Source organism: Saccoglossus kowalevskii, chromosome 17 (assembly GCF_978046115.1).
Source record: "Saccoglossus kowalevskii chromosome 17, keSacKowa6.1, whole genome shotgun sequence".
Taxonomy (NCBI): Eukaryota; Metazoa; Hemichordata; class Enteropneusta; family Harrimaniidae; genus Saccoglossus; species Saccoglossus kowalevskii.
Genome location: NC_140657.1, coordinates 20009734 through 20035959, shown reverse-complemented (window position 1 = coordinate 20035959; position 26226 = coordinate 20009734). Strand labels below are relative to the sequence as shown.

Genomic DNA, 26226 nt, shown 5'->3' with positions numbered 1-26226 from the left:
AAATTATTATTCTTATGCTAAGGTTCATCTTTGAAAACAACTATTTTTTTATTTAAAAAAAATCATGCCATTTTCCCATCAAAATCCAAGCCAAAAGAGCGTACTACAACATCGTCAAATCTCTTCCGCGTTGCGTTCAATAACATTAACATATTTAAATGAGCTATGGTGATTTGAACAAGTTGGCATCATCCAGCATTTTGATTGGTTAATTTGCGATTTGACCTATTAGCTCAACTCATGCAAGAGAAGCGCATGGCGGATACCCTACCGCATCGAGCGTTTATATCATTTGCTTACGATGAAACTAAGTTGAATTTTATTTGAATTTCATAAAAATTATCGAATTTATTTTTTTGTGCGTTATTATAATCACTACTGACTAATAATCAACGTTTGTGAAACGTAGCATGTCCGGATTGAGCATCTGTGATCGCTTGCCGGGATTGTTAATGCAGTTGTGTTCGTTTTTATTAGAAACGTCGTTTAAAATATACTTTTGTTACCAATAAAATAAAAACAAATGTATTTGAAAAATGACACTGGGCGACACTTTAATGACATTTCAGGTGGTCTACTTTTTAATTCAGCAATAATTATTAATTATTGTTAATTCTGCAATAGTTTCTTTCGTCTTGGGTGGCCCAACTCACGGCGTAGAAAGTCTGTGTAGTTGGATACAATAAAAATGTCCCCCCCCCCAAAATATTTGATAATTATTTTTTTTAATTTTTGAACCCCAAATAAGCGCACATCAGCCGTGAGATCCCCAGGGCGATTTTTCAGCAGAATCCGGTATTATATAAAGAAAGTATTATTATGGACATCTCACGCATATTGCCAATGTTTTATACTGTTTGCAGTTTGCATATGAAAGTGGTTGTTGATGCCCCTCCTATTATTCGACGTTGTTGACAATGCGATAACAATGCCACTCGCACTGTGCACATTTTAGCACTAGATCTAGTGCCATTTTAGCGCTAGATCTAGTGCCATTTTAGCACTAGATCTAGTACTTTTTCGGATTAGTGCTACTAGCACTAACCACTCGCACTACGCCCATTTCGACACATTTACATACATGCATAATATAGAGAAAGTCTTATTACATGATAAATCCCAATCTGATTAAAATCTGATGTAGTGTACAGGCTTTAATTATTTTGGCTATAAACTTGTTTTAATTTTATTTTGTATTACTTTTGTTATTAATGCCCTTTTATTTTATTATTTTACTTTGATTTTGATTTTTTTTAATTCCGCCCTACCTACATCTGAACCGATGCCTATGTAAGTCCCGTTCAAATCTCGCGTAAGTAACAGCCAATCACAGTCCCCCTTTTATACAGGCTGTCGGTTGCTTACTTTTCAGTGTATACGGGCAATTCTTCTGTACATTTATATTTTGCCCACTTGAATAAACCATTAATAGAAAATTGCTAGTATATTTTTATTTGCAAAAGAAATTCCACAGCATTTTACAATTTTTGTCATTTCATTGAATATTTTTTTCACTTCCAACAAATGTGTACACTTCCAGATACATCTTCGCCAGCCAAGGTTCGTTCATTCAGTCATCGCTTCAATTTTACATCACTGAGCATAATTATCTAGAATGGAAGCAAAAAAAAAGTAAATCGTAATGATTAGAACACTGTAAACAGCTATAGTAAACAATGCAAACTGATTTTAAATTGTATAGCGGTCACCGGCCCACGGCATCGACGCAGAAAATTGGAGCAAAACAATATTTCCTGATCAATTGCGATGTGTTCCAAATAAAAAATATTTTATTCCAGTCCAAATCAGCTCATTTACTTTAATAAAGTGTTATTGTATAATGTACAAAATGTTGATACAATTTGATGAATATTTACAGCTACGGCTTCAATACCGTAGACGATTTTGGCCCGATCTTCAACAAAACATCACCCGTCTCCAGGGCCGGCGACTGGAAAAAGACACTGGTGTTCGGTCGAACCGGTGGAAACAAAATCGTCACTCCCAGAATAACTATGCAAAATAACGATCTAAAGTCGAACCATTCGAGCCACAATATTAACATAAAAATGACTTTCGTTGCATTTGACAATGATAAACTTACCGAAAAGCCGTGTTTTTTTCGGTCGGTATAATCCGCCATTTTATTTGAGTGTGTTTGCCATCAGACTCTGCCCGGTGACGTCATCATGTGCGCTATAAAAGGAGGTCTGTGATTCGTTGACTAAAATCGTCGATAGTGGGTCTCGTTGAAATCTCGTTACATAGGCATCGGTTCAGATGTAGGTAGGGCGGAATTAAAAAAAATCACAAAATCAAAATCAAAGTAAAATAATAAAATAAAAGGGCATTAATAACAAAAGTAATAAAAAATAAAATTAAAATAAGTTTATAGCCAAAATAATTAAAGCCCGTACACTACATCAGATTTTAATCAGATTGGATAAATCCCAGTACATGTTTATTTCAAGGTGGTACTGTCGACACTATAAACCCATTAGTTTTTTTTTTTTATTGTGAAATATCATTAATTAATTATTGGCAATTCAAAATAACAAAAGTTATGTTGAAATATTGAGTTTAAATGGCGGCAGTCGTCGCGCCGCGTCCTGTTTGATATGGGACTCATAGCGACGTATACTACGCGTAGGAATAACATTGTTTATTTACATGAAATTCGAACACGCGCTGCGCGACGACCACCGCCCTTAAACCAATACTGAACAATAATAACCATAAATTTGTATTGCTCCTATATATGAATAAATGGTTGACGACAGATGTGTGACTGACATCTGATCCATTCCAAACCGAATGTATGTACAAGTATATAGCTATTCATTGGTATGAGAGATGATTATGGGCATTATGCTATAAAATTGTTATATTTTAGAATATGCTACCATAGTCACGTGACATGACAGACAATTTTCATACAGACCATTTGTTATTTCGATTCCATCTTTTATTTTTCACCATATTTTATACTTTTTTTGTTAATTAGATCGCGATATATCCGTAATAGGATAATATATTAACTTAGTGCTGGGAGGAATGTACGAATGTGTGCACACCACCCGACGGGTAAAATGACCGAATCTGTGAACACTCATGTATGTCAGACAGCCATGAATCATCTACGTTCAACTTGCATTGAAGACAGTACTTGTTGATTCAGGCTACGCTAACTCGTCATTTTGTCAAACTTGTATCAACCTACAACTACAAAAGTGAACTATTTGTCGCCATGCACTCCCCAAATAAATCAGCACTGTACTTGTTTTTAAAAAGACGGTGAATATATAACAATACGCTGAAAGCGAATAAAGTTAGGTATTTTATCTTAGTGTTGGGAGAAAGACCATGGGCGCCAAATGTGTTTCATCCATCATCGTCCAATTCGCATGGTTTTCGAGGTGAAAACCCCCAACCCACACGGCAGGCAAAATGACGCGCCTATAAAAACGAAAGTGCATCACTCATCGCCTCTGAGCTGTGCCCGTTTTACCCATGATCCTTTGCTGTAAACATGGCGGTCACCGGCTCTGTGATGGTTTGATTTGATTTCCAAACAAATGCCATTATTTATTTGTTGTGCGACTGATTTTTTCACACCATGAATCGAAGACCGGGACCCCCTCATGGGAGATCTGGAACCGGACAAACGTTTAATATTCCGGGACCCGCCGGCTCACAAAATGCTTACCAGGGCGGAGGTACTGGACAACAACAAGGATTTCCACCGTATAGTAATGCCACCTCTATGCCTGTGCCTGGTTCCTTCGGACCCGTGCCGAACTTTGGGATGCCTTTTCGCCCAGCAGCAAACACGTTCCCCGCTCAGGTGCAACAAGGACAGGTATGTCTCGAAGTGATTATTTGATCTCGTCAACTAAGTTAGTTGTTCATAATGTACATACACTGTGATCGTATTGGAGTGGAAGGTCAGCCACAAATTTTGAGCTTTCAGATTAAGGGTTTGTATGATCCACATGTAACATTGTGTAAATGTTTTGTAAAACATCTGAGGATGATAAATTATAACCCGCTTCCATTGGTAATAAAAACATGGATTAAATCAATTTGTTATTGCTGTAAGTCAGGTGCTTGTGTTCCGAAGACAAGCATGTTGACTGTAACGTTGCAACTTATTTCCTCAGTTCAAACTTGTATCTGTGGTTTCTTGATGTTTGTATAACACGCTCCTCTAACCAAAAGTCCCTTAACAGAAACCAATGCAATTGTTCAGAGGTATGTCCACAGTCTCTTGTTACCCATAACAAGTCTTTTATCAACAATCGGAGGTCCGTACCTCCTCCACTACACACAATTTAATGCTGTTCAGTGTTTTGATCTGTACTAAACTAAAAGATGAGAGGTATTGTAAATGCGAAATAAGTACAACATACACAGACAAATTGATAAAAATTGTCCTGGAATGTTTGTTTTTTCTTCTGTGTCACTGTTGATCATGCCTTTGATGTCACTGCTATGTTGAGACTTTTTTAAAACAAGTGCAATACATTTTAGAACAAAATTAATTAACGAATAATTCAGTGAAAATATAATCCAGCGAATATACATTTTTTTCTATATTTTACATTCAACTCATCAAAAATCAGTGAAAATAAATTCCACACAAAAAGTGGTTGCAGCGAAAATTAATTCCAGCTAATTTAAAGTATTTTACAGTATGTGACTTATTCTAGTGACTACATAGACGGTATCTCATTGTGTAATCAAAGGTTGTAAATTTATATGAATGGAGATTCAAAACATTGATGTGAACATTTAAACTAAATTTGTGGCATATCCATGGCTCAGCTAATGAGAGTGTATCCTATACATATATATGTATACACATCATTACAGCATAAAATCTCAATAATTATGTGAACTTTTTCTGAGTAAAAAAACTAAATTTTCAATTCACATTTTTTGCTATATTTACATGTAATACCCTTCTCCGAATACATGTACTTAGCATTGAAACACAGTACAATTGAGTACAGAAGTGAATGAGGTGGATATTTATTCCGCAACATAATCGTCATAACATAATCCAACTAATAGTGCACATGACTGGGGTTCAGGCACCTCAAAATTGTCCAAACACTGTGTCTTAAATGGCAAGGTGTCATGGGACACGTGTTAATTATTAGCCATATTTATTGTGTAATACTGTAAATTTAACAAAAAACACTTGTCTGAAGTTATTGAATAAAATTAGGACATTTAAAAAAAATATTAGCAAACTGTCCAGTGAGCATCTGAATCATTATGATAATAACAATGATTTCGGGTTGATATCCAATCTGATTGAAATAAAATCTTATTTAATACACACCGTATAATAAATAAGATTTGAATCAAATTCAGTTGATATACTGAAAACATGTTCACTTCACTTCAATTTAAAAATCAGCTTTTTCATGACATTTTTTCGAAAAGTAACTTACAAATGTTTCTCAATCTTTTTTTTCAGATACAGCCTCCTGGTTGGAGGCCACCACCATTTCCAAATTTCCAACTACCTGGTTTCCCACCGAATCCATTTCCATCTAACCTTAATCCTGGTCTGATGCCAAGGTTCATGTTAGACCAAGGTCAAGTTCTCAATCAAGGCATGCCTCAAATATTTCAACCTCCTCAAAGGTATCAGATGCAATCACCAAGTACATGTACAAGTGGTCTGTTCCCCGGTTCCCCGGCAGGGGCAGTATCATCATCTGGAACTAACCAGACACAATTTAATATTGCGGCTTCTAGTAAACAATGTGGTACAGTGGATCAAAGAACAGCAAAGGAAAGCTATTCCAAAGATCGCCATCATCAGAGATCACATGACGAGCGATCACACGAGACAAGCAGTCACTCCTCACGCAAAGATTCTGATCATCGTAACGACCACCATCACCACCACCATCATCATCATCATCACAGACATCATCATCACCGAACATCACCTGGTCCATCAGTTAGGAAAGAGGAATCTAAACACCATTCATTGGATCATAGAAAACGTGAGAGTCATCACCGTTCCCATAGTAGCAGTAGAGAGCGCCGACCTGATAGTCGACATTTACACAGAGAAGAAAGAAAACAGTCTAGACGTAGTGATGACGAGAGACATCACTCAACTCCAAGGTGAGTGAATATGTGAACTTTGACTTTATTGATGCTGGAAATATTTATGGTTTTCATAATTTTAGAGCATTTTTACAAACCTCACTGTGACTCCCTGTCATACTCAAATTTTTGCTACTACAATACTGGTTAACACTGGTATTTTTTTTTTAAATCCGCTGAATTAAATCTAGGCATTGTTTCACTGTTAAGTTAGTGAACTTAAAACCCCAGTGAAATTGCTCAAAACATCGAAAAAGTGACATTAAATGCCAGTAAAAATTTTGCAGTATTGTTATACTGCCCCCATTCTGCCATTCTGTATTTCTTTTTTGTGTAAAAATGTTGTTCACCTTTTTCATACAGTTTGGTATGATGCTTGCTGTGATTTTACCTCGATTTTGGTGAAATAAAACTTTAGTCCATGCTCACCAAAATGTGTTACGTAAATTTAGTGTCAGTTATTCATTCTGTTACTTATTTTATATTTCAGATCAATTGAAAGAAGGGAGCACAGAGATCACCGTAGTAATTCTAATACAGATAAAAAACACCGCCTTCATGATAGAAGGCAAGTATTGTTGTGTTATATAGTTGAATTTCCATTCATCGAAGGATCTTTTATATTCTGTGATAGGTGTGGGCCTAACATCTACCACAAATATCAAATGATTTGATATTGGTCTTTTTTCTCAGCTCAATGTTGAAATGCATATCTTTCAGAAAGAAACATTGCATTGAGATAACCTTACTTCCTCTGATGTGTATAGCACATTATTAAGCGTGGAAATACCCCAAAACTACTTTTGCGTTTGTCGAATCACATGTGATGTTTTGACGCCAATATGATTTTAGTTTGTCCTAGTTTTGTGTTTGATTTCATGCATAATGTGATATCTCGTTTTGAACCACAGATGGTCTTTAATCAACTTTCTTAGTACAGCAAAGTATAATACTGTGTTAATGCAATTGTAATAATATTACAATGGGCACACCCGGTAGGCAATTACCGAAGGACTTTGCTACATCCTCAGACACGTTCCTAGACACTCCAATGACCGTTGTAGACGCAATAAAGTTACATACCCGCCTACGTGTGAGTTAATCAAAACACCAGACGCTGTATGCCTCATGTGGCCATGAGGGAGTAGGGTAGTTGGACTATTCCATTGCTTTGTAGGTACAAAAATCATTGCTGTGTAACACTTGGAAAAAATATAATACAAACATAAAAATTTGTAATGAATATTAACAAGAAATGATAAATGTAAATTCTTTTGATTTGTAGTTTGTTGAGATGTTGTCAATGGATGTATACTAATAATATTAGCGCTGTGAATGTCGCGTTCTACATTTCTTTTCGGGTATGTAACTTTATTGCGTCACTGGATCGTCTAGGAAAATGTCTGGATATGCTGCAAAGTCTCTCGGCAATTGCCTACCAGGTGTGGAAGTTAGGTCTATGTAAATTTCTACCATGCCATGGGAGAACTTGCAATTTGCATGATTGTCTCGTCTGTACAAAAAATCACTATTATTATAATAACAATTTTCTCCCCAAACTTAGTTCTTCACTCTCACCTAAAAGATCACGATGGGAGCATTTGGAGAAAGACAATGAAATGCGATCGGAGGATTTTTCTGTTTCGGATTCCAAAGACAAGAAAGCAGTAATAGAAGAGCCGAGTAAACCAGCTTGGATTAGGTGTACACCCATGGAAAAATTCTACTCCGCTGATCCCATGGATCAAAAGGTGCCTATCAAATACTGTAAAATACTTTATTTTCACACGGAATTAATTTTCGCTATTTTCGCTGAAGAAATGTGGACATAAAATCCAGCGAATATACTTTTTTTTCCTATATTTACATTCAACTTGTGAAAATAGTGCCACTACTTTGCTACTACTTTGCTGTACTTTGCATCTACTTTGCATCTACTTCACCACACAGTGAAAATAAATTCTATACAAAACACCCAAAATGTCTTTTCAGCGAAAATTAATTCCAGCTAAAATAAAGTATTTCACAGTACTAGTATCTTTAGTCTTGTATATCACCGAATTTTTAACTGAAACAGAACATGTATTAAGTACGTCGTAATTCAAAATCATAATAGTTAACAGAAAACGTTTTTTTTCATTCATAGAATGATTCCACCGTAGCTGGCACTAGTAAATTACGTGACATTTACGACAAATTCACGCATGATATCACCAAGAGAGCAGAACGAGCTAAGAGCAATCTAGAATCCAAAATTCCAAATGAGTGCAGCAACAAGCATTGTACACATAAAGGTGGGTATGAATATGGAATCATGAACTTGAATGTGAACACAAACCTGAGTAAGAATTTACCTTCCTCAACATTTCGAAAACATTTTTTTAAATCAAAATTCACAAAACCATTAAGTAAACTTGTATAAATGAATCAATTGTGAATCAAGCATTGTACACACAAGGTGGGTATGAATCCGAACACAAACCTGAGTAAGAATTTACCTTCCTGAACATTTTGAAAAATTTTTTGAAATCAAAATTCACAAATCCATTAAGTAAACTTGTGTGAATGAATCAATTGTGAATCAAGCATTGTACACACAAGGTGGGTATGAATATGGAATCACGAACTTGAATCCGGACACAAACCTGAGTAAAAATCTACCTTCCTGAACATTTTGAAAATTTTTTTAAAATCAAAATTCACAAATTCATTAAGTAAACTTGTATGAATCAATTGTGAATCAAGCATTGTACACATAAAGGTGGGTATGAATATGGAATCACGAACTTGAATCCTTTACAAACCTGATTAAGAATCTACCTTCCTTAACATTTTGAAAATTTGTTTGAAATCAAAATTTACAAATTCATTAAATAAATGTGTGTGAATCAATTTAGTTTCATACAAAACAAATTTTCGCAAATTTTGCGAGACTGTGCAATTCAGCGATAACTGACTAATTTGTCTCAATTTTGGGTCCCCTGCAACAATAGATACTATTCGCCGCTGATAAGTTTCATCAATGCGAAAGCGAAGCTTGGAAAAAAATAGTCAGCAATGGCAATCACGTGATAAGAACGAACTGTGTAATGGGGATTTGTGGGATGGTTCATTTGTCTTATATATTATATGTCATTTATTTTCAGTTGAAGTACATATATCGGATAGCGAGAGCAGCAGCAGCGAGAGCGGCAACGAGTCAGACATGGACGACATGGTGAATTTTAGTCAGATAGATAATGAGATGCGCCGGAAGAAGGAACATCCTCTTAGGTTGCATGACGAACTCTGGTTTAATGAACCGGGACAGGTGAGGACATCGTATCAATTTGTTGGTTTCCGTAGACTACCACTATAACAAATTCAGGCATACAAAAGGAAAGATGGTGACTAAATTTCAGTATATAAATTGCACTCAATGGTAATCTAGGCTAAGTGCTCCTCCAAATGATTCTTTTTGATAATCAGGATGCAGAAAGTATTATATTTTTCTGTGTATACAATTATAAATATTTATAGAATAACATTTTAATGAGAAATTTAAACACAATTCGACACAATAATTGTTAGTCACTGATTAATTCAAATCATGTTAATCCATATTGTTCATGACATTACATCTTTTCAAGGCAGAAAAATGTGTAGTAAGATGTTAGCACATTGGATTAACACATCTGGTCATGTTTGTACTGCCATTCAAATTATATTTCGCAAGATACTTTAGTGCAATCTCGGGGGATTGCGGAGCCGCACCTCAAGTCATTTCAAGTACATGTTCAGTAGTTACTCTATTAGAAGTGCACATAAACAAAAAATTGAATTTATTGTATACTGAATCTTTAAAATATGACTTATTTTGTACCAAAATATCTTGCTTCTGTCATTTACTTCAAAATATGCATGCCACTAATAAAGAAATATGGTACAACTCATTATACCATGTTTGTTTCAAAGTGTCATGTAATTGAATCAAATATTGCCGTCAAAGGAATTCTGACTTGTTACACTCAACTAACAGCAAAGACTAATATAATTCTTTCAGATGAATGATGGTCCTCTCTGTAAATGTAGTTACCGAGCCAAACAAACCGGAATCCGACATAACATTTATCCCGGAGTAGGTAGCATTCCTGCCTGTGATCCTTTAACAAACAACGCTGGAAGGCTCCATCATTATCGAATTACAGTATCACCACCGACTAACTTCCTTGTAAGTTGAGTTCTTTGCCTCTTTGTCATATCAAAAAGAATGCTCAAACCTGTATTATCAGTAAAAAAACAACAACCACAGTTGAAAAAAACTTTTCTGCATTGAAACACAAAAAATATATGGTATAGACATGTAGAGAGACAGTGATTTTCTAATATTTTTTGATCACTTACATTTCTTTTACTAGAAATATAAATCTGTCACTGGTGGCGCTATTAAATTTTGTGTGAGCGATTAATGTATTTTACATACATTGTATTTGTCCCTGGCCGACTTTTTTTATAATTACCGTGTGTAGCCAAGTGACATATCATGTCAACTTATCTGAACCAGGCCCTGAACAGAATGAGATAACAGAAGTGTTCTCAGAAATAACATCTTAGCCATAGACCGAATTCTTGTGCATGGTTACTATTATTTGAATTATGTCAGCTCTGTACATGTAAACACATATATGTGTAACTTATCTACTAAAATTAGGAGCATGGCATAAAATACTTTATTACTGTTTTAAAGTGCCTGTGCAATGCCCACCCTCACGTTTCCCATTTTAGATTTGTGTCCCACTGAAAAGGGTAGTTATTGATTTTTTTGCTGAAAACGATTACTCTTATCCAAGTAAATTTGGTATATTTCTCGTGTTGTAGCCACGCCCACCTATCGTGAAACGGTCGACTGTTTCCGGATTTCCGACTCTCGCCGAAAGTGCGCCACCAAATGACAAAATGTGAGAGGAAGTCATACCCCTGAGCCGTAATAACATTGGTCGTTCAGTATACTTTTAAACGATATACATTTTTCGGTCGGCGTTTTTCTTGTTTTTTGTCTTTTTTTTTTTTTTGAGAGAGAGTTTTTAGATGTTGTGTTGTGGGCAGTTGCAGTGAAACGTATAGCCATAGTGTATGTATTTACACGTTTCTAATCGATCCGAAGGTGTGACATCACTTAAACATAGATTCTTTTTTTTGGGAAAATCTGTCCTCGTCCATAAAAAAAAAAAACGACTAGGTTTAAAGAGAAACGTAAACCTGGCGCAACACTTTTGAAAGAAATAGATTCCGGACCAGCCCATGATCACCGAGGCGGATTTCAGAAGAGAGAGAGACGTCCGGCAAGTGTTTCAAATCAGTTGACTTTTTTTGCGATTCTGATTATCGTTTTATAGAGACCATTTAGTCCCTGTTAAGTAAAAGGTAGCAATAATTTTGACAGTGACACGAAAACGAAGCGTCAGACAAACAGGAAATTACACAGCCCTTACACACTGCTAACTGTTTTCATTTTCGAAGGCTAAAAGTTTCTGAATTGTTTGGTGATTGGTGTTGAATGTCAAATTCACACCTCTGTTCTTTTTTACCTCCATGCTTGCAGCATTATCTGTGTAATAATTTATGAAATAAGAATCCGGGCTTGGTCAATGTGTTTCCACCAAATAAAGTTTTAATATGATGTTATAATTATGACAATCACGCCATGGATCACGATAACTCGAATCCACTCTGAATTTATCTGTATGTGCGTCGATCTCGATTATTTTTGTTATCCAATTAAACGCCGTTTTTAACGCACTTGCCCTCGACGTGACCCGACACGTTCACCTATTTCAACAAAATGTCAATTTATTTCCACGCGGCTGTCATTTATTTAGTAACTGTGATTTGTCGTTTTTTTAATTATTTTATAGTGATCACTATAGTCTAATGTTTAGAATGTCAAAATATGTTTTCTTTTATTTTAATTTTGAAAGTTTTACTCAGACGATCGATGAAATAAAACAGTGTAGTGACGTGCCTAGTAACCTGCTAAATAACGAGATAATTCCGATGTCAAATTCTATTTTGTCCAGCGACAGTGTACAAACGTGCGCCGGTATCGGTGACGATCACGGTGACCAGCTACACCAGAACGGACATATTTCGCATCTTACTCAACCCTATACAACAAAAATTGATACTATGTGTTCATTATGGTCCATTCTTCCTCGACGAACAAGTACATAAGTGACAATATAGTCAAAGACAAGAAAACTGCACAAGAAATTTGCCTTATTTACACGTATCGGCAATGCAAGCTGCCATGCGACTTCCCCTTCTGACGTCACAAGGGGAATTTCTGTATGCAAATGGGAAGCTAATGAGGAGCCTCGTTTTAAAATACACAAAAATAAAGTTGAGTTTAAAACACATTTTTTCACTTAAAAAAATAATTCATGCTTAGAAACATAAAAATTAATAATATTTATGTATCAATTGATAATTTTAGGCGTGAAAATAGCAGCCATTTCACAGGCACTTTAATTTTATCAGCATACAATTTTGTGAGTCATGAAAAAAGAAATCATGCAGGAGTAAAAATTTACCTCGTTTTATTTCATGCAGGAAATTTCAGTGAATTGCATTAAATAAAATGCACTGTATGCATGGGTGCATTTTCTTTTCAATTTTCTCTGTTCAAAACATAAATAAAAACATTGCTCACGGTCGTAACTGTGGTAAATTATCCTTCCCGAAAAACTTTTATCCAAACATGACACAGTTTTGACAATTGTTTTGAGTAATCTAGCTGGACTGTAAATACGCAACCGGCGGTTTGCAGATGTTCACAAATTGACCATATGAATATCAACATACAATTTTTGTGAGAGCCTCCCCTCATACGCAGGTCTGATGACACATTTCTATACTATTCATATGCCATCAAAACATAGAAATGTCTGGCAGTGAGAATATATTTAATTTGCATTATAATTATACCTTTTTGAACGATGTACTTTTCAGAGTGATAGGCCGACCGTGATTGAATACGATGAACACGAATACATTTTTGAAGGTTTCTCCATGTTCTCACACTACCCATTAGAAAACTTCCCAGAATGCAATGTGATAAGGTTCAATATCGAGTACACTATTCTGTTCCTCAAAGAACCGATGCCCGAGGTGAGTATGTTACCTTGATATGATACTCGTCGCGTTATAACATACCGATGCTGTGATACATGTGTGTGCGGAGATTGAAGCGTACACATACATGTACCATACTACTATCATTTATACTTTTAGGTTATTCTCGTAATATCCTTTACATCTTTTTCCGCTTGTAGTTAGAGATAACCAGAAATGTCAGCGAAAATCAGTTGAAGAGGTTTGTGTCTGCACGTCTGTTTGTGTTCAGAGATGTAGATATTTAAAGGACGGTGGTCGTCGCACTGCGTTCTGTTCGATATGGGACTCATAGCGACGTAGACAGCGCATGTAACATACATTGTTTGTTAATGTGAAATTAGAAGACGCGCTGCACGACGACCATCGCCCTTTAATTATAATGTATGTTACCTTTAATAAGGAGAGAAATGTGCAACACTTTTATCCATACAGGTTCTTATGACCAGCTAATTTCTATTGTTCTCACGTCCATGTTTCTCAGGAATGCTGTTATTCATACGATACATGACTTTTCTACACCATATCTATTTTAGTTTATTAATGGTTATTTCTAATTTATAACTGGCAGTACTGATACGCTATGTTTGTTGTTTCTAATTTATAACTGGCAGTACTGATACGCTATGTTTGTTGTTTCTAATTTATAACTGGCAGTACTGATACGCTATGTTTGTTGTTTCTAGAATTTTTGTGTTGCTGGCCTTGACAGTTTCTGTGATTTCCTCTTTGAAGATATTCTTGAACTGTTGGACTTTGACTTGAAAGGTATGTAGTACATGTACACCCCCCCTCTTTCCTGACTACGGCTCGTGCACAGAAAAATGCTTGAATTTTCACTAAAATAATAGAAGTTATTCATAATGTATTTGAGTATTTTAAAAGAGTTTTGTTTGGTGTTGTATCTCTATTGTTTATAAACTAAAATCATTGCTTTAGGCGTTGTTCAACCTTTTCACTACTAGTTCCTTCTATTCACTATGTTCAATTACCCACCATAGACTCCGGTCAGTCAAAATGACTATTTTGAACTGTAGGCATTAATCAGCTATTCTGCCAATGACGGAGAGATAGAATCTAGGTCAGGGTAAGCCCCGTGACCCCAAGATTCGTTTCCCTTACGTCACGAACCACGTGACAGAGCCCATATGGCGGCGCCATCAGGGCTGGATATCCACTCTTTCTTTATCTCCACATCGATTGCTTTTTTTCCTGTCCGGGTTTTTAGCTTGGGTTGTTGCCGCTGCACGGCATCCGACATTGTAGCTGGTAGAATATGTTTTCCTTGTCATTTTTACGCTCATGTTGTTTTCCCCTTTGTGTGCAGGCGACGTAGCTTAATCACTTGTTGGTTTCGTTAAGTTCCTACTGTAATTCACTTCCCTCATGCATGTCGTCTTCATTTTATGCTTGATCTATGTATTTAGAAATGAATTGATGTAATGACAGCACCAGGGCTCGCTGTCGTTTTTTTTTGATCTCCTCGTGTTTCGAGTCGACTGTGCAGTGATTATATTCAGAAATTACCAGCATAGAACCCGCATCCAAAATACTTTTGTCGTAGCTGCGTGCGGGGTTCAGGGTTTTTGCCGTGAAGGCGCATGTTTTTCACTGGAGTTCTGAGGCCTGAAATTTTTCTGTCAGAGCCATCAAAAGGTCGCGCGTCCACTAAACAAATCGGTTAAAGTGAGTTGCGTGTTTTTGGCATGAGTGGAAAGTCCTCACGCTCGGCTACCGGTTCTTTGTGTACCGGGACGTCGAGTAGGAGGCCCGATGGTGGAGGTACCGATATTTTTTCTCGGTCTCCCCCCCACTGATTGGAGGGCATCCTCACAGTCTGTTTTTTCAGGCGGTGGTTTACTCGATTTTACTGGCTGCAGCGAGGCTGTGCCCCTGGAGGCTTTCCTTCTATGGGGCCTGTTGCGGGTCCCTTTGTGGACCCTTCCTCGCCGGGTTTGCCTCTGAGTTGAGGGCTTTGGTCGAAGGACTGTCGGGGCAATTGCGTCCCTGGCAGGCCGGGTAGATCAGACGCAGTCGGAGCAGGCTGTCTCCACTGCGGCCCCTCGGTGGGCAAGCAGGAAGAAACACAAAAGCATGTTTGCATTCAAACACGTCTCTTCCGGGGAACCCCCGTTCCCAGCCGCGGCTCTCCCACTAATTTGGGTGAGGCCGAGGCTCAGGCTAATTGCACCGGGCCTCCTCTGGAGCCTCGGGCACTGAATGCCAACAGGGTACTGGCATCCCTTCATCCTCGTCGATGCGGAGAGAAAGGAACCAGAGTGGATATCCAGCCCTGATGGCGCTGCCATATGGGCTCGGTCACGTGGTTTGTGACGTAAGGGGAACGAATCTTGGGGTCACAGGGCTTCCCCTGACCTAGATTCTATCTCTCCGTCATTGGCAGAATCGCTGATTAATGCCTACAGTTCAAAATAGTCATTTTGACTGACCGGAGTCTATGGTGGGTATGAACTATGTGAATAGGCGGGTTCGGAGAACCCTCTGCCTAATTTCACAGCAAATTTTCAAAATAGTGCCACTTATAGTCTGCATCTTTCCTTAGATGATTGGGACAAAAATAGACACATTTTTGAGTAAAAACTGAAAATTTTGTCTGTTAGCTCTATAATTAGAGGTTACCTATTTCCAAAAACACAGAGAAAAAAAAGTGCAGACAAGTTTGGGCAAGGAAGTCTGGTGTTGAAAAGATTAATGCACACTCCTGATTTACATATTCATAAAGTAATTAAACCTGTCCAAAGTATATGTAAATGTGCTTTCAATCTTACAAATTGAATGCGAAATAACAACATCTCACTTTTTCTAAATTTGTTCTCAGATGAGAATGGATGTCGCCGATTCCATTTCATGCCAAGATTTGTACGTAGTCTGCCAGATAACGGTAAAGAAGTATTGTCCATGCACCAAGTCCTGCTGTACTTACTGAGGAGTAACCGCTCTTTGGTGGAAGACAGTGACCTGGCTGGTATGCTGCAGATGGAGGAACTAGAATGGGAGAAAATAGCTGACGAGACAAAGAACATGATTGTCACATGTCCTGGAAAGGTTAGTCACATGATCAAGTCATATGATTGTCACATGTTCAATGCTGAAGTCCAGACAGTGTAATAATCAGCAACGCTAGAAGATGAAGTAAACTTCCACTTAATAAATATGCATCATTTTTCCTTACTTTTTTCAAAACTTTTTCAAATTCAAAAAATATAGGTGAGACAACATCAAATTAAATTCTGTTTAAATTCTGGCTTTGACTTAACGGAGAAGTACAGTGACAAATTTTTTTCTTTTTTTTTGTCATCCTTATACTAGCATTTTTTACAGTATTTTAACAGAAACCTGAAAAAAAAGTTGTGAACATTCCTTTTGAACTATGCGTGCCCTATGACCAGAATCAAATCAATGATTTTTATGGCCTAAAAAAAAATCTCATACACATTTATAAACTTTAATACTAAAAAAATAATAATTATGCATCAGACTTGATCATTGTGCCAAGCTTTTTGTGATGTTAAAGTACCATAGTTATTGTGCAAGGGTGTGTGTGTTAACATTGTGTGTAAACAACTGTACTGTAAACTGGTTGTAGTTTGCGAAAATCGCATAATTTTGTAGCATGAAATTGTCATTTAGATCCTGAAGACATAACTTTTTGTTAAAATTTAGTTTTCATTAAGTCATCAAAACACAATAATTCCTGTCAGCGAGAATTAAACAATTTACATTTTGCAAACATTGTATATGTCACATTGGACCTATACTGAACACTGTGGTTCTTTAGCCTTTTCACCACCAGTTCTCTCTTTTCATCACAAATTCACAAAATAGTTCCGTTTATACACTGTAGTCTGTACTTTTCTTCAGAAGATTGGTACAAAGTTGGCCAAATCTTTTGGGTAAAAACTGGAAATTGACACAAATTTTGTCTTGGTTCCAAAATTAGGGTTTATTTCCAGAAATAATAAAGAATATAAGAGAAAAGTGCCGACAAATTTGAACGAGAATGTCTGGTGGTAAAAAGGTTAAGATTTGATTTATGACTGACGAACTGCACTATGATGTATGAATGAACATGTATGTAATGCATGCATTGTGGGTAAAAAACTACCGGTGAGCAGGAATATAATACACATATGCAGACAGTGTCTTAGGTAGCTATAAAAAATATATAATTTTCACCTTTCAGAAGCCACCAGCACTGCGAATCGACCAACTAGATAGAGAACAAGACAGTAGCGTTTTCATCAAGTACCCAATTATAGTACATTTCGGTACCCGTCCTGCTCAGCTTAGTTACGCCGGTGATCCAGGGTAAGTACATATTGATAATTGTCAAGGCTAACTACAATATGGCAACTTTAGGGCCCTTGTTGAAATGTCATATACGTTGCAGTCTTGAGAGGTTTTCTGACAGCTTAGCTTGTCAATGATGATTTTATGTGTTGTTTCCAGCAATAGTATGCGTTGTTCATCGTAATTTTCTACAGTTCCCATCACGTTGCCAATTTCAAAGAAATGGCGACTACTTGCCCCTTAGTTTTCGCATCACATTTTATGTGGCAGTAGCCTTGTGTGAGGTTACTTTGCTTATGCAATTGTGTCTAAACCAATATTTCGCTAATATTTAATTATCTACATGTGGTTATATTTAATATGCTCATAGCTGTTAATAATACTAAATAAATAAACGATAATTACAACTCAAAAATAAAAAAAAACGTTCTTGAATAATAGTTATATAAAACAAACTACCAGTCTGACATTAACCTACTGACCTTGATGACATCATCTATGCCCAAATAAGGTACCAGAAGCTGTTCAAAGCATACCTGAAGATGAGACACTTGCTGGCCAACAGACCCAAGGTGTCATACGAGGACCGTCAGAAACTCAACGAGAAAGAAGAACAACTTCAGAAGATGAGGTCGCGTGCTTGTATGAAGCGAGAAGTGACGATAGAGTTGAGTAGCGAAGGAACATTACGAACTGGAATCAGATCAGATATATGTCAGGTATGGATTAGGATTATCCATTTCAGTAAAATTTATCTAAAATATAAACATGATTATTGTCATTTAAGATTATCCAAATGTGGTTTAGGGGTTGTACCAGTTATTCTCTCAACAGTACAGTGTGTGTACTCCTTAGCGTACATGGTACGTACAAATGCATGGTATCAATTTTTGGGGAGACTAATTGGAAGCTACATGTAGTGAGAAACACCATTATGGTTAAACTAAGTTATATTATAGTGATTCAGTATACAATAAATATATTTATTGTTTTATGTGAACTTCTGTTAGAGATGTACTTCTAAGATGAAATGAAAAAACTTTGTCATTTTCAAGAATATTCAGACTTTCTTCTTGAAAGTTAGACTTGCTTGCAGTCTGTTGCGATTCCGATGCAAAATTCTTGAAAAATGAATATAAATTGCGTAAACGAGGGGTGAACGCGAAAGTCATGTGACCGCGAAATCCCAACAGATTTGCCATCAGTGTAAGCGCCCTCATACTACCGGCCAGATTGGGGCTTGTAATGACTGATATGTCTAATATGTTCAACCAATCAGAAGACAGGCTAATTAACATATCAACTGCGACCCCGGGAACCATACACACTTTCTTGGATGAACTTAGATCCTGAAAACTTGCGTTCTCGAATAATTGATGGTTGTTTAACTCAATTTTGTTGGCGTCAAAAATATGATAACATAGCGTGAGACAAGTAAACACAGGCATGTGCGATGTCAGATTTATTGTTACAATCTGTGGCTCGGCTGCTCCACCCACCGTATGACATATATGCAAATTTACAAGCCCGAATCTGGCCGGTAATGTGAGGGCGCTTACACTGATGGAAAGTCTACTTGAAAGTCTATAAGAAAATATCATTTAATTTTGAATTGAATTGATCCTCAATCTATTCTTGAGCTACATTGTATACCACAGAACTTTCTATATTACTTGGACGTGCACCACTGTACTATATATTTCAATGGGCTCTCTGCATGAGCTGCTGTGGACTGCTGGTTAAAGCAGCTAGACTTGGGGAAACATGCAACTCAATTTTAGAAGTAGTCTTATTACTATTTTCAGGAGAGTCTCAATAACTTGTCCAAAGTACATTTTTTTTTTTAAGAGTTTCCAGCTTTTGTTTGCTCCGGTGATGGTTGTTAGGCGATGAAAATATCCAGATGTTCACCCCAAGATTTGAGATTAATGTATTTGTTTACTTATCTTTCCTCTTTGCAGCATGCAATGATGTTACCGGTATTAGTGCACCATCTCAGGTACTTTGCATGTTTACACATTCTGGAGAAGCGACTGGGATATACTTTTACAGATAGACCTTTGCTTAAGGTGAGTCAATATAATAATTTGTTGTATCCTGTAGTGTATATAGTTCACATTATGTACAATGATAGTAGTGGAAATTGTGTTCATTCTCTATGTGTGTGAATTTAAATCTATAAACAACCGAACAACTTTAAATGTGCATATAACTAGTCTTAAGAGTATACACATTTTGGAATGGAATTGTCCGTGCGTGTTACCATTCCAAGTAACAAGACAGTGTTGGTTAATAAAAATTAAATATCTGAAGTTTGGATAATATAGTTGTCGATAGCGATGATTATGCGAGTTTATACTGTAAACTGAGTTTACTGAGTTTTAAATTCGCACACAAACTTGACAGGGAAATAATGAGTTCAACTATTCTCTATTTATGTGGATTTAATTTTAGCAAATTTCACTTATCAACAAAATTAAAATTCGGCAAATAATTAATGCATATACAATGCATTTATGGATTTAAATTCACACACATAGAGAATGTTGCAGAATAAAAGTAGTTATCTCTGGTTTCTCTGATTGGTGTGCCACACCCACTATTGTAGTACCGCACATACTATTGGTGTGCCACACACACTATTGTAGTACCGCACATACTATTAGTCTGCCATGCCTCTATTGGAGTACCACATTCACTGCACTTAATTTTGTATAATTTATTGTTACAACTTTTTTTGAAGCTTGCAATGACTCATCCATCACATCATTTGAACTTTGGAATGAATCCCGATCACGTCAGAATTGCCATGTCAAACTGCGGAATTCGACAACCAGAATACGGAGATAGAAAGATACGACATGAACATACTAGAAAGAAAGGTATAACTGCCATACGAACAATTGTTGTGAACTCCTAATTATATCGCATGAGTGTTATCAGTTGATAGAGCCTTCTTGGTAGTTATATCCTTCAGTAAAATTTGGAAGATCGTCACTGCTTTGTATGAGACACTTTGGTTGTGAGAAAAATATTATGGGTAGAATATTTGTTATATTGGGAATTAGATGAAAATATTAATGCAAAACTAGTTTAAATGGTGTGAACAGATTAAATTTTTTGTCCTTGCCCTTTCTTGATTTAGATGTCAGGAACTCATTACTATGATTCACTTACAATTTACCTTGGACTTGAACTTAGAGAGGTTTCCTCCCAGATGTTTTCAGATTGTTGTCTCTGAAGTGGTTCTCAAAGCCAATTCTGATTACAATGTTAACTTTTTTCATAGGTATCAATACTTTGATTAATATAATGTCCAGGATGGCAAGTGTTAGTGAAATAAAATCTCGAATTCATCACAACGAAAGACTGGAGTTTCTTGGAGATGCAATCTTAGAGTTTGTAACAAGGTAATAGTAAAATGCATACCATATTTGCTTTATTAAGTAGTGCAAGTGCTTACCGGTATTTGTAAGTGACAGAGGTGTGTCTCTTGTCAAAGTATATTATATTTTAATAATCGCATTTACAATAAATGTATTTTTGGTTTACGTGTGCTCCTAATACAGAAAATGCAGTATTACTTGATAAAATTGAAGACATATGCCACTTCATATTAAAGCCTTGTTATGGAAAAATGTTATTATAAAAAGTGTCAATACATCGAATACGATAGTGAAAGTCAAAGCTTTTAACCTTCTTCATTAAGTTGAGTTGAACATATCTTACAACCAATGAAAATGATTATTTTTTAAGCATGTGCCAATAAATAAGATGCCTCCTTAATTGTGTTGTTTTTTCAATCTCTTCACCATCAACAGTTCACACCTGTACTTTCTGTTTCCACACCTGGAGGAGGGAGGGTTAGCCACATACAGAATGGCATTGGTACAGAATCAGCATTTGGCTGTTCTAGCAAAGGTCAGTACTGCTTATAACCTGCTTTCCATGATGTCTTCTGTATCAGTGGTGGATCCAGGATTTGACACTGAATACTTCCAAATTATTTGTGGTGCTTTTTCAAAGTCTGGATAATCCTTACCTATTCTGCTACTTTCTTATGAATCTGATTACAGCATGAGTATAAGTGGAGTAGTGGACATATGCTTTGATCTGCCACTGTATATACAACAATATTTACTGCATATGTTTCATCCCAACACCTGCAGTATTGTTATCGCCACTTACATATTGGTGTTTTGTGATGATTCTTTGAACTACTGACAATAAGGAACTATAAAATTGAAATCCATGCACACATTTGTTGTTGTTGTTGTTGTATAGTTACGGTATGGTCAGTAGATACATATTGTTGTATAATCACATACTATGCGGTTCTTGTGCATACCATGTCTCATACGTGTAGATGCTCTAATAGAAGCCGCATCTCTTCTGTTGCATTGTACCATTTTAATAGAAGCCGCGGCTTTTAATACAGATTTTACAGTGCTCTGTCATTTGCTATCACCAAAGCAATAAAAACAATACAGGTAATTAACATATTTTTTTCTTACGTAAAGCAACCACAAAACTATTATTATATATTCACAAAATTTTGGAATTTTTTTTTTCTCTCATAGAAACTTGATCTTGATCATTATATGTTGTATGCCCATGGTCCCGATCTCTGTCATAATGCTGACTTACGACACGCCATGGCCAACTGTTTTGAGGCATTGATGGGGGCGCTGTACCTAGAAGCTGGTCTTGACAGAGTGAAGGAGGTCTTCTGTAATTTGTTGTTTGATAGTGATGATTTGAGAGCAATCTGGATGAATCATCCTATGCATCCACTTCAGGTAGAGTGACCGATATAATAGTACAATATCTGTGAAGTAGAATGGTATAAATTTTTCTTGTCAAATTATTAGTGAAAAATCCTTCATTTTATTTATTTTTTTGTTTACTTTAAACAAATGAACATACCTGTAGTTTTATTTTTGGAAAAAAACCTTGAGCAGGTTTTTTTATGAAAGGTGACTTGCATGTATATGAAGTCATCGCAAGTATAGTTTTTTATATTTAATTGAAGTGCTATAGTTGTTGTACTGCGCGTAAATAAATTTTATGAACAATTATATTTTTCAATGGTTGGATATGTTGCTATGGTTCCCAAATCAGGCATGCACAATGCAACGACTGTAATCAATTCAGACAAATCAGAGGGGAGTTCATACTTTTCAGAATACCCAGGTATTTTTGTGAAAACTTGACACTATCATTAATTCTTTCTTGTTGAAAGTTTCTTTTGAAGTGCATGTAAATGCAAAGTTTTTTTGGAGGGAAAAGTGGTCATGCAAGTTTTTATTATTTTTCCTTATTTTTATTCAAATTTGTAACAAATTAATTATTTTGTGTATTTTTCTTAGCAACAAGAACCAGATGGTGATCGACATCTTATAGAATCTTCACCAGTTTTAAAGGTATTTATCAGACTTCTTCTAAATGTAAACACAAAATTTGCATAAATTCACACAATGCAATGCATTAGTTAACAAATAAGAGATTTTTAATTTTGTGGAATTTTGTGTTGAACAAGATTTCTAGTAACTGACAAGCGACAGAAGTTTTTTAAACAAAATTACAAAAACAAATCTTAATTTGTAATGTTATGCTGCTTTTCAGAAACTCGTAGAATTTGAAGAAATCACTGGAATTGTATTCAACCATATCAGATTACTTGCCAGGTCATTTACACAGAGAACTGTAGGGTTTACAAACCTTACATTGTAAGTAACTTTTATTACTATAAGTATTACTTCTATTACTGTAAGTAACTTGTATTACTATACAGATCTACTACTGTGACCTTGATGTTTCAGACTATGATAATTAAGTGTATCCAATAACTATGCAAATTAGGATGCAAAGTCCAATAATTATGCAGATTTAGAACATTGTTGGATTTCATTTGACCTCATGAACACCTCAATAAGACCCTGTTGACTTTCATTCAAAAATTTATTTTCATAGTCAATATCAAATTTGTTGACTGACTCTGTCACATACTGTAAAATAATTTATTTTCACTATTTTCACTGAAGAAATGATTCAGTGAAAATAAAATCCAGTGAATATACCTTTTTTCCTACATTTTGCATTCAACTCGTCAAAAATCAGTGAATATAAATTCCATCCAAAACACCCAAAAAGTCTTTTCAGCGAAAATTAATTTCACAGTTACTACATTTGAATGAAAAAATATTGGTTGTGCTTATCAATGAGTTCTAGTTCAAAGTATCTGTATTCCAGTTGCAGCTGACCCAAAATGGTGCATATTAGGTACAAAATAAGGAGTTTATTCACTTTGCAGGGGGTATTAGCACATTAACATATGTACGTGTTGAATTTATATCCTATGTAAATTTATGCTTATTAATCTTTCTATGGTTACCTGGGTAACCACTTAGTGTCCAACAATAGAAAACACAAAATATTACCTTTATTTGATGACTTCTGCACTTCATATCACCTGAATTTAAATCAAAAATATGAATATTTTAATACAATCAATAGTAAGTTGTTTTTTCTATTTGTTTGTAGGGGTCACAATCAACGTTTAGAATTTCTCGGCGATTCCGCCATGCAGCTTGTCGCATCAGAATATTTATTTAAACACTTTCCAGATCACCATGAAGGACATCTCTCTGTAAGTGGTTTAACGATAATTACTATCATTATTTTAATTAATCATTACGATTGATTTACTCTTAAATTTTATGATCAGGGAATCGGTTAGTTAGATGCTAGTTTTTTTCCTTTTTATTGTCTCCATGACTAAACCTCCAATAGTAATCATAACATTTCTTTTACATCAGTACAACTCTATAGACCCGTTCACTTCAACTGTAAAATTCATGGGAACATTCTCACCTGTTCTTTGTATTTTGAAATTTACAATATTTATCAGTAAATTGTGTCCCGTAATGGTAGCCATTGTGTGTAGAAAATCAATATTTTGATCAAAGTTGTGGAGAGGCTCAGATCAAAGATTTATAAGATGAGGGTTTACAATTTTATTACTGTAGAATACTTTATTTTCGCTTGGAATTTATTTTCGCTATTTTCGCTGAAGGGATGATTCCGTGAAAATAAAATCCAGCGAATATACTTTTTTTCCTATATTTCACATTAAACTCATCAAAAATCAGTGAAAATAAGTTCCACACAAAACGCCCAAAAAGCCTTTTCAGCGAAAATTAATTCCAGCGAAAATAAAGTATTCCACAGTATACTCAACGAAGATCTCACCAGAATTAAACTTTTGCTTGCAAGTTGCAAGATCAAAAATTGTGACAAATATATATTTCTAGTAATACCGTACATGTACATGTAGTGTAAATGAGTGACTATGTTAAAGAACTGATTAGTGTTCATCTTGGGCTGAGCGAGTATTACATAGTATCATAATACTATATACAGCGATAATTTCCCTCATTTCTGTATACGTAATTCAAAGCGTTCGATGCATGCTGTGTTGCCTTGGTTTGAAATGTATTTGATTGATGCTCACAGATAGAGAGAATCTTTATAGAACAATTCATATCTAAGTTTCCTACTCTATCTTATAAATCCTTGCTGAAAGTATGGTATATTTGAGAAACATTAATTTTACAAAGGATTGAACCCAGCCAGCACTCTCCTTCTCTTTTACTTTAATTATCGTTTTTTTCGAAATGATGAATTTATTCTACAGCTGTTGAGGAGTTCCTTGGTAAATAACCGTACTCAGTCGTATGTTGCTCAAGAACTCGGCATGGAGGAATATATCATAAAACTAAACAGGAACAGAGAAAAGGAAAAGCCTGCATTGAGAGTAAAAGTACTTGCTGATTTACTAGAAGGTAGGGCATGAATAGATTTTAGATTCACCTCGTTTCAAACTTTTCTGGGCTGCAGTCTTTTTACCTTTTGAGTGTTATGTTTTTTTCACCAAACTGTTGGTGCATCATTTGTCATTTTTTTATGAATTATTTTTTATTTCTTTGTTAATTTTGGACCAAATGAACACAATTCTGTTGGGTGCAGGTTTTGCTCTAAAACAACAAAATGTGGACAAAAATTATTTGTTCATTTTGTAAATGGTGACAGGGTTGACTTTGATGTGAAAAGGGTTAATGATATGCAAATTACCTAATTAATATGCACAGACGGTATATAGAACTATTTTGTGAATGGTGACAGGGTTGACTTTGATGTGAAAAGGGTTAATGATATGCAAATTACCTAATTAATATGCACAGACTGTATATAGAACTACTTTGTGAATGGTGACAGGGTTGACTTTGATGTGAAAAGGGTTAATGATATGCAAATTACCTAATTAATATGCACAGACGATATGTAGAACTATTTTGTGAATGGTGACAGGGTTGACTTTGATGTGAAAAGGGTTAATGATATGCAAATTACCTAATTAATATGCACAGACAGTATATAGAACTATTTTGTGAATGGTGACAGGGTTGACTTTGATGTGAAAAGGGTTAATGATATGCAAATTACCTAATTAATATGCACAGACGGTATATAGAACTATTTTGTGAATGGTGACAGGGTTGACTTTGATGTGAGAAGGGTTAATGTTATACAAATTACCTAATTAATATGCACAGACGGTATATAGAACTATTTTGT

At 35.8% G+C, this 26226-nt stretch overlaps 1 protein-coding gene and 1 long non-coding RNA gene across 2 annotated transcripts in view; one reads left to right on the top strand and one right to left on the bottom strand.

Moving 5' to 3' along the window:
• Positions 1-1436: 1436 nt before the first annotated feature.
• Positions 1437-2432, bottom strand: LOC146732719 (uncharacterized). Its single transcript, XR_014926920.1, has 2 exons — positions 2105-2432; positions 1437-1610 (listed from the first exon to the last, which is right to left on the bottom strand). It is a non-coding gene; the product is annotated as an uncharacterized LOC146732719 (long non-coding RNA).
• A 1103-nt stretch (positions 2433-3535) lies between these two features.
• The window catches only part of LOC100377570 (ribonuclease 3-like), a 28444-nt gene continuing 5753 nt past the window's right edge, over positions 3536-26226 (top strand). Inside the window, exons 1-21 of the mRNA XM_078009215.2 lie at positions 3536-3859; positions 5486-6147; positions 6620-6697; positions 7694-7880; positions 8276-8423; positions 9276-9439; positions 10172-10339; positions 13117-13275; positions 13965-14046; positions 16118-16344; positions 17483-17607; positions 18101-18308; positions 19551-19658; positions 20333-20471; positions 20879-20999; positions 21411-21510; positions 22170-22388; positions 22959-23012; positions 23215-23318; positions 24133-24238; positions 25286-25433. Coding sequence (XP_077865341.2) covers positions 3617-3859; positions 5486-6147; positions 6620-6697; positions 7694-7880; positions 8276-8423; positions 9276-9439; positions 10172-10339; positions 13117-13275; positions 13965-14046; positions 16118-16344; positions 17483-17607; positions 18101-18308; positions 19551-19658; positions 20333-20471; positions 20879-20999; positions 21411-21510; positions 22170-22388; positions 22959-23012; positions 23215-23318; positions 24133-24238; positions 25286-25433 — 3550 coding nt within the window. The 5' untranslated portion in view covers positions 3536-3616. The remainder of the gene's footprint in view (positions 3860-5485; positions 6148-6619; positions 6698-7693; positions 7881-8275; positions 8424-9275; positions 9440-10171; positions 10340-13116; positions 13276-13964; positions 14047-16117; positions 16345-17482; positions 17608-18100; positions 18309-19550; positions 19659-20332; positions 20472-20878; positions 21000-21410; positions 21511-22169; positions 22389-22958; positions 23013-23214; positions 23319-24132; positions 24239-25285; positions 25434-26226) is intronic.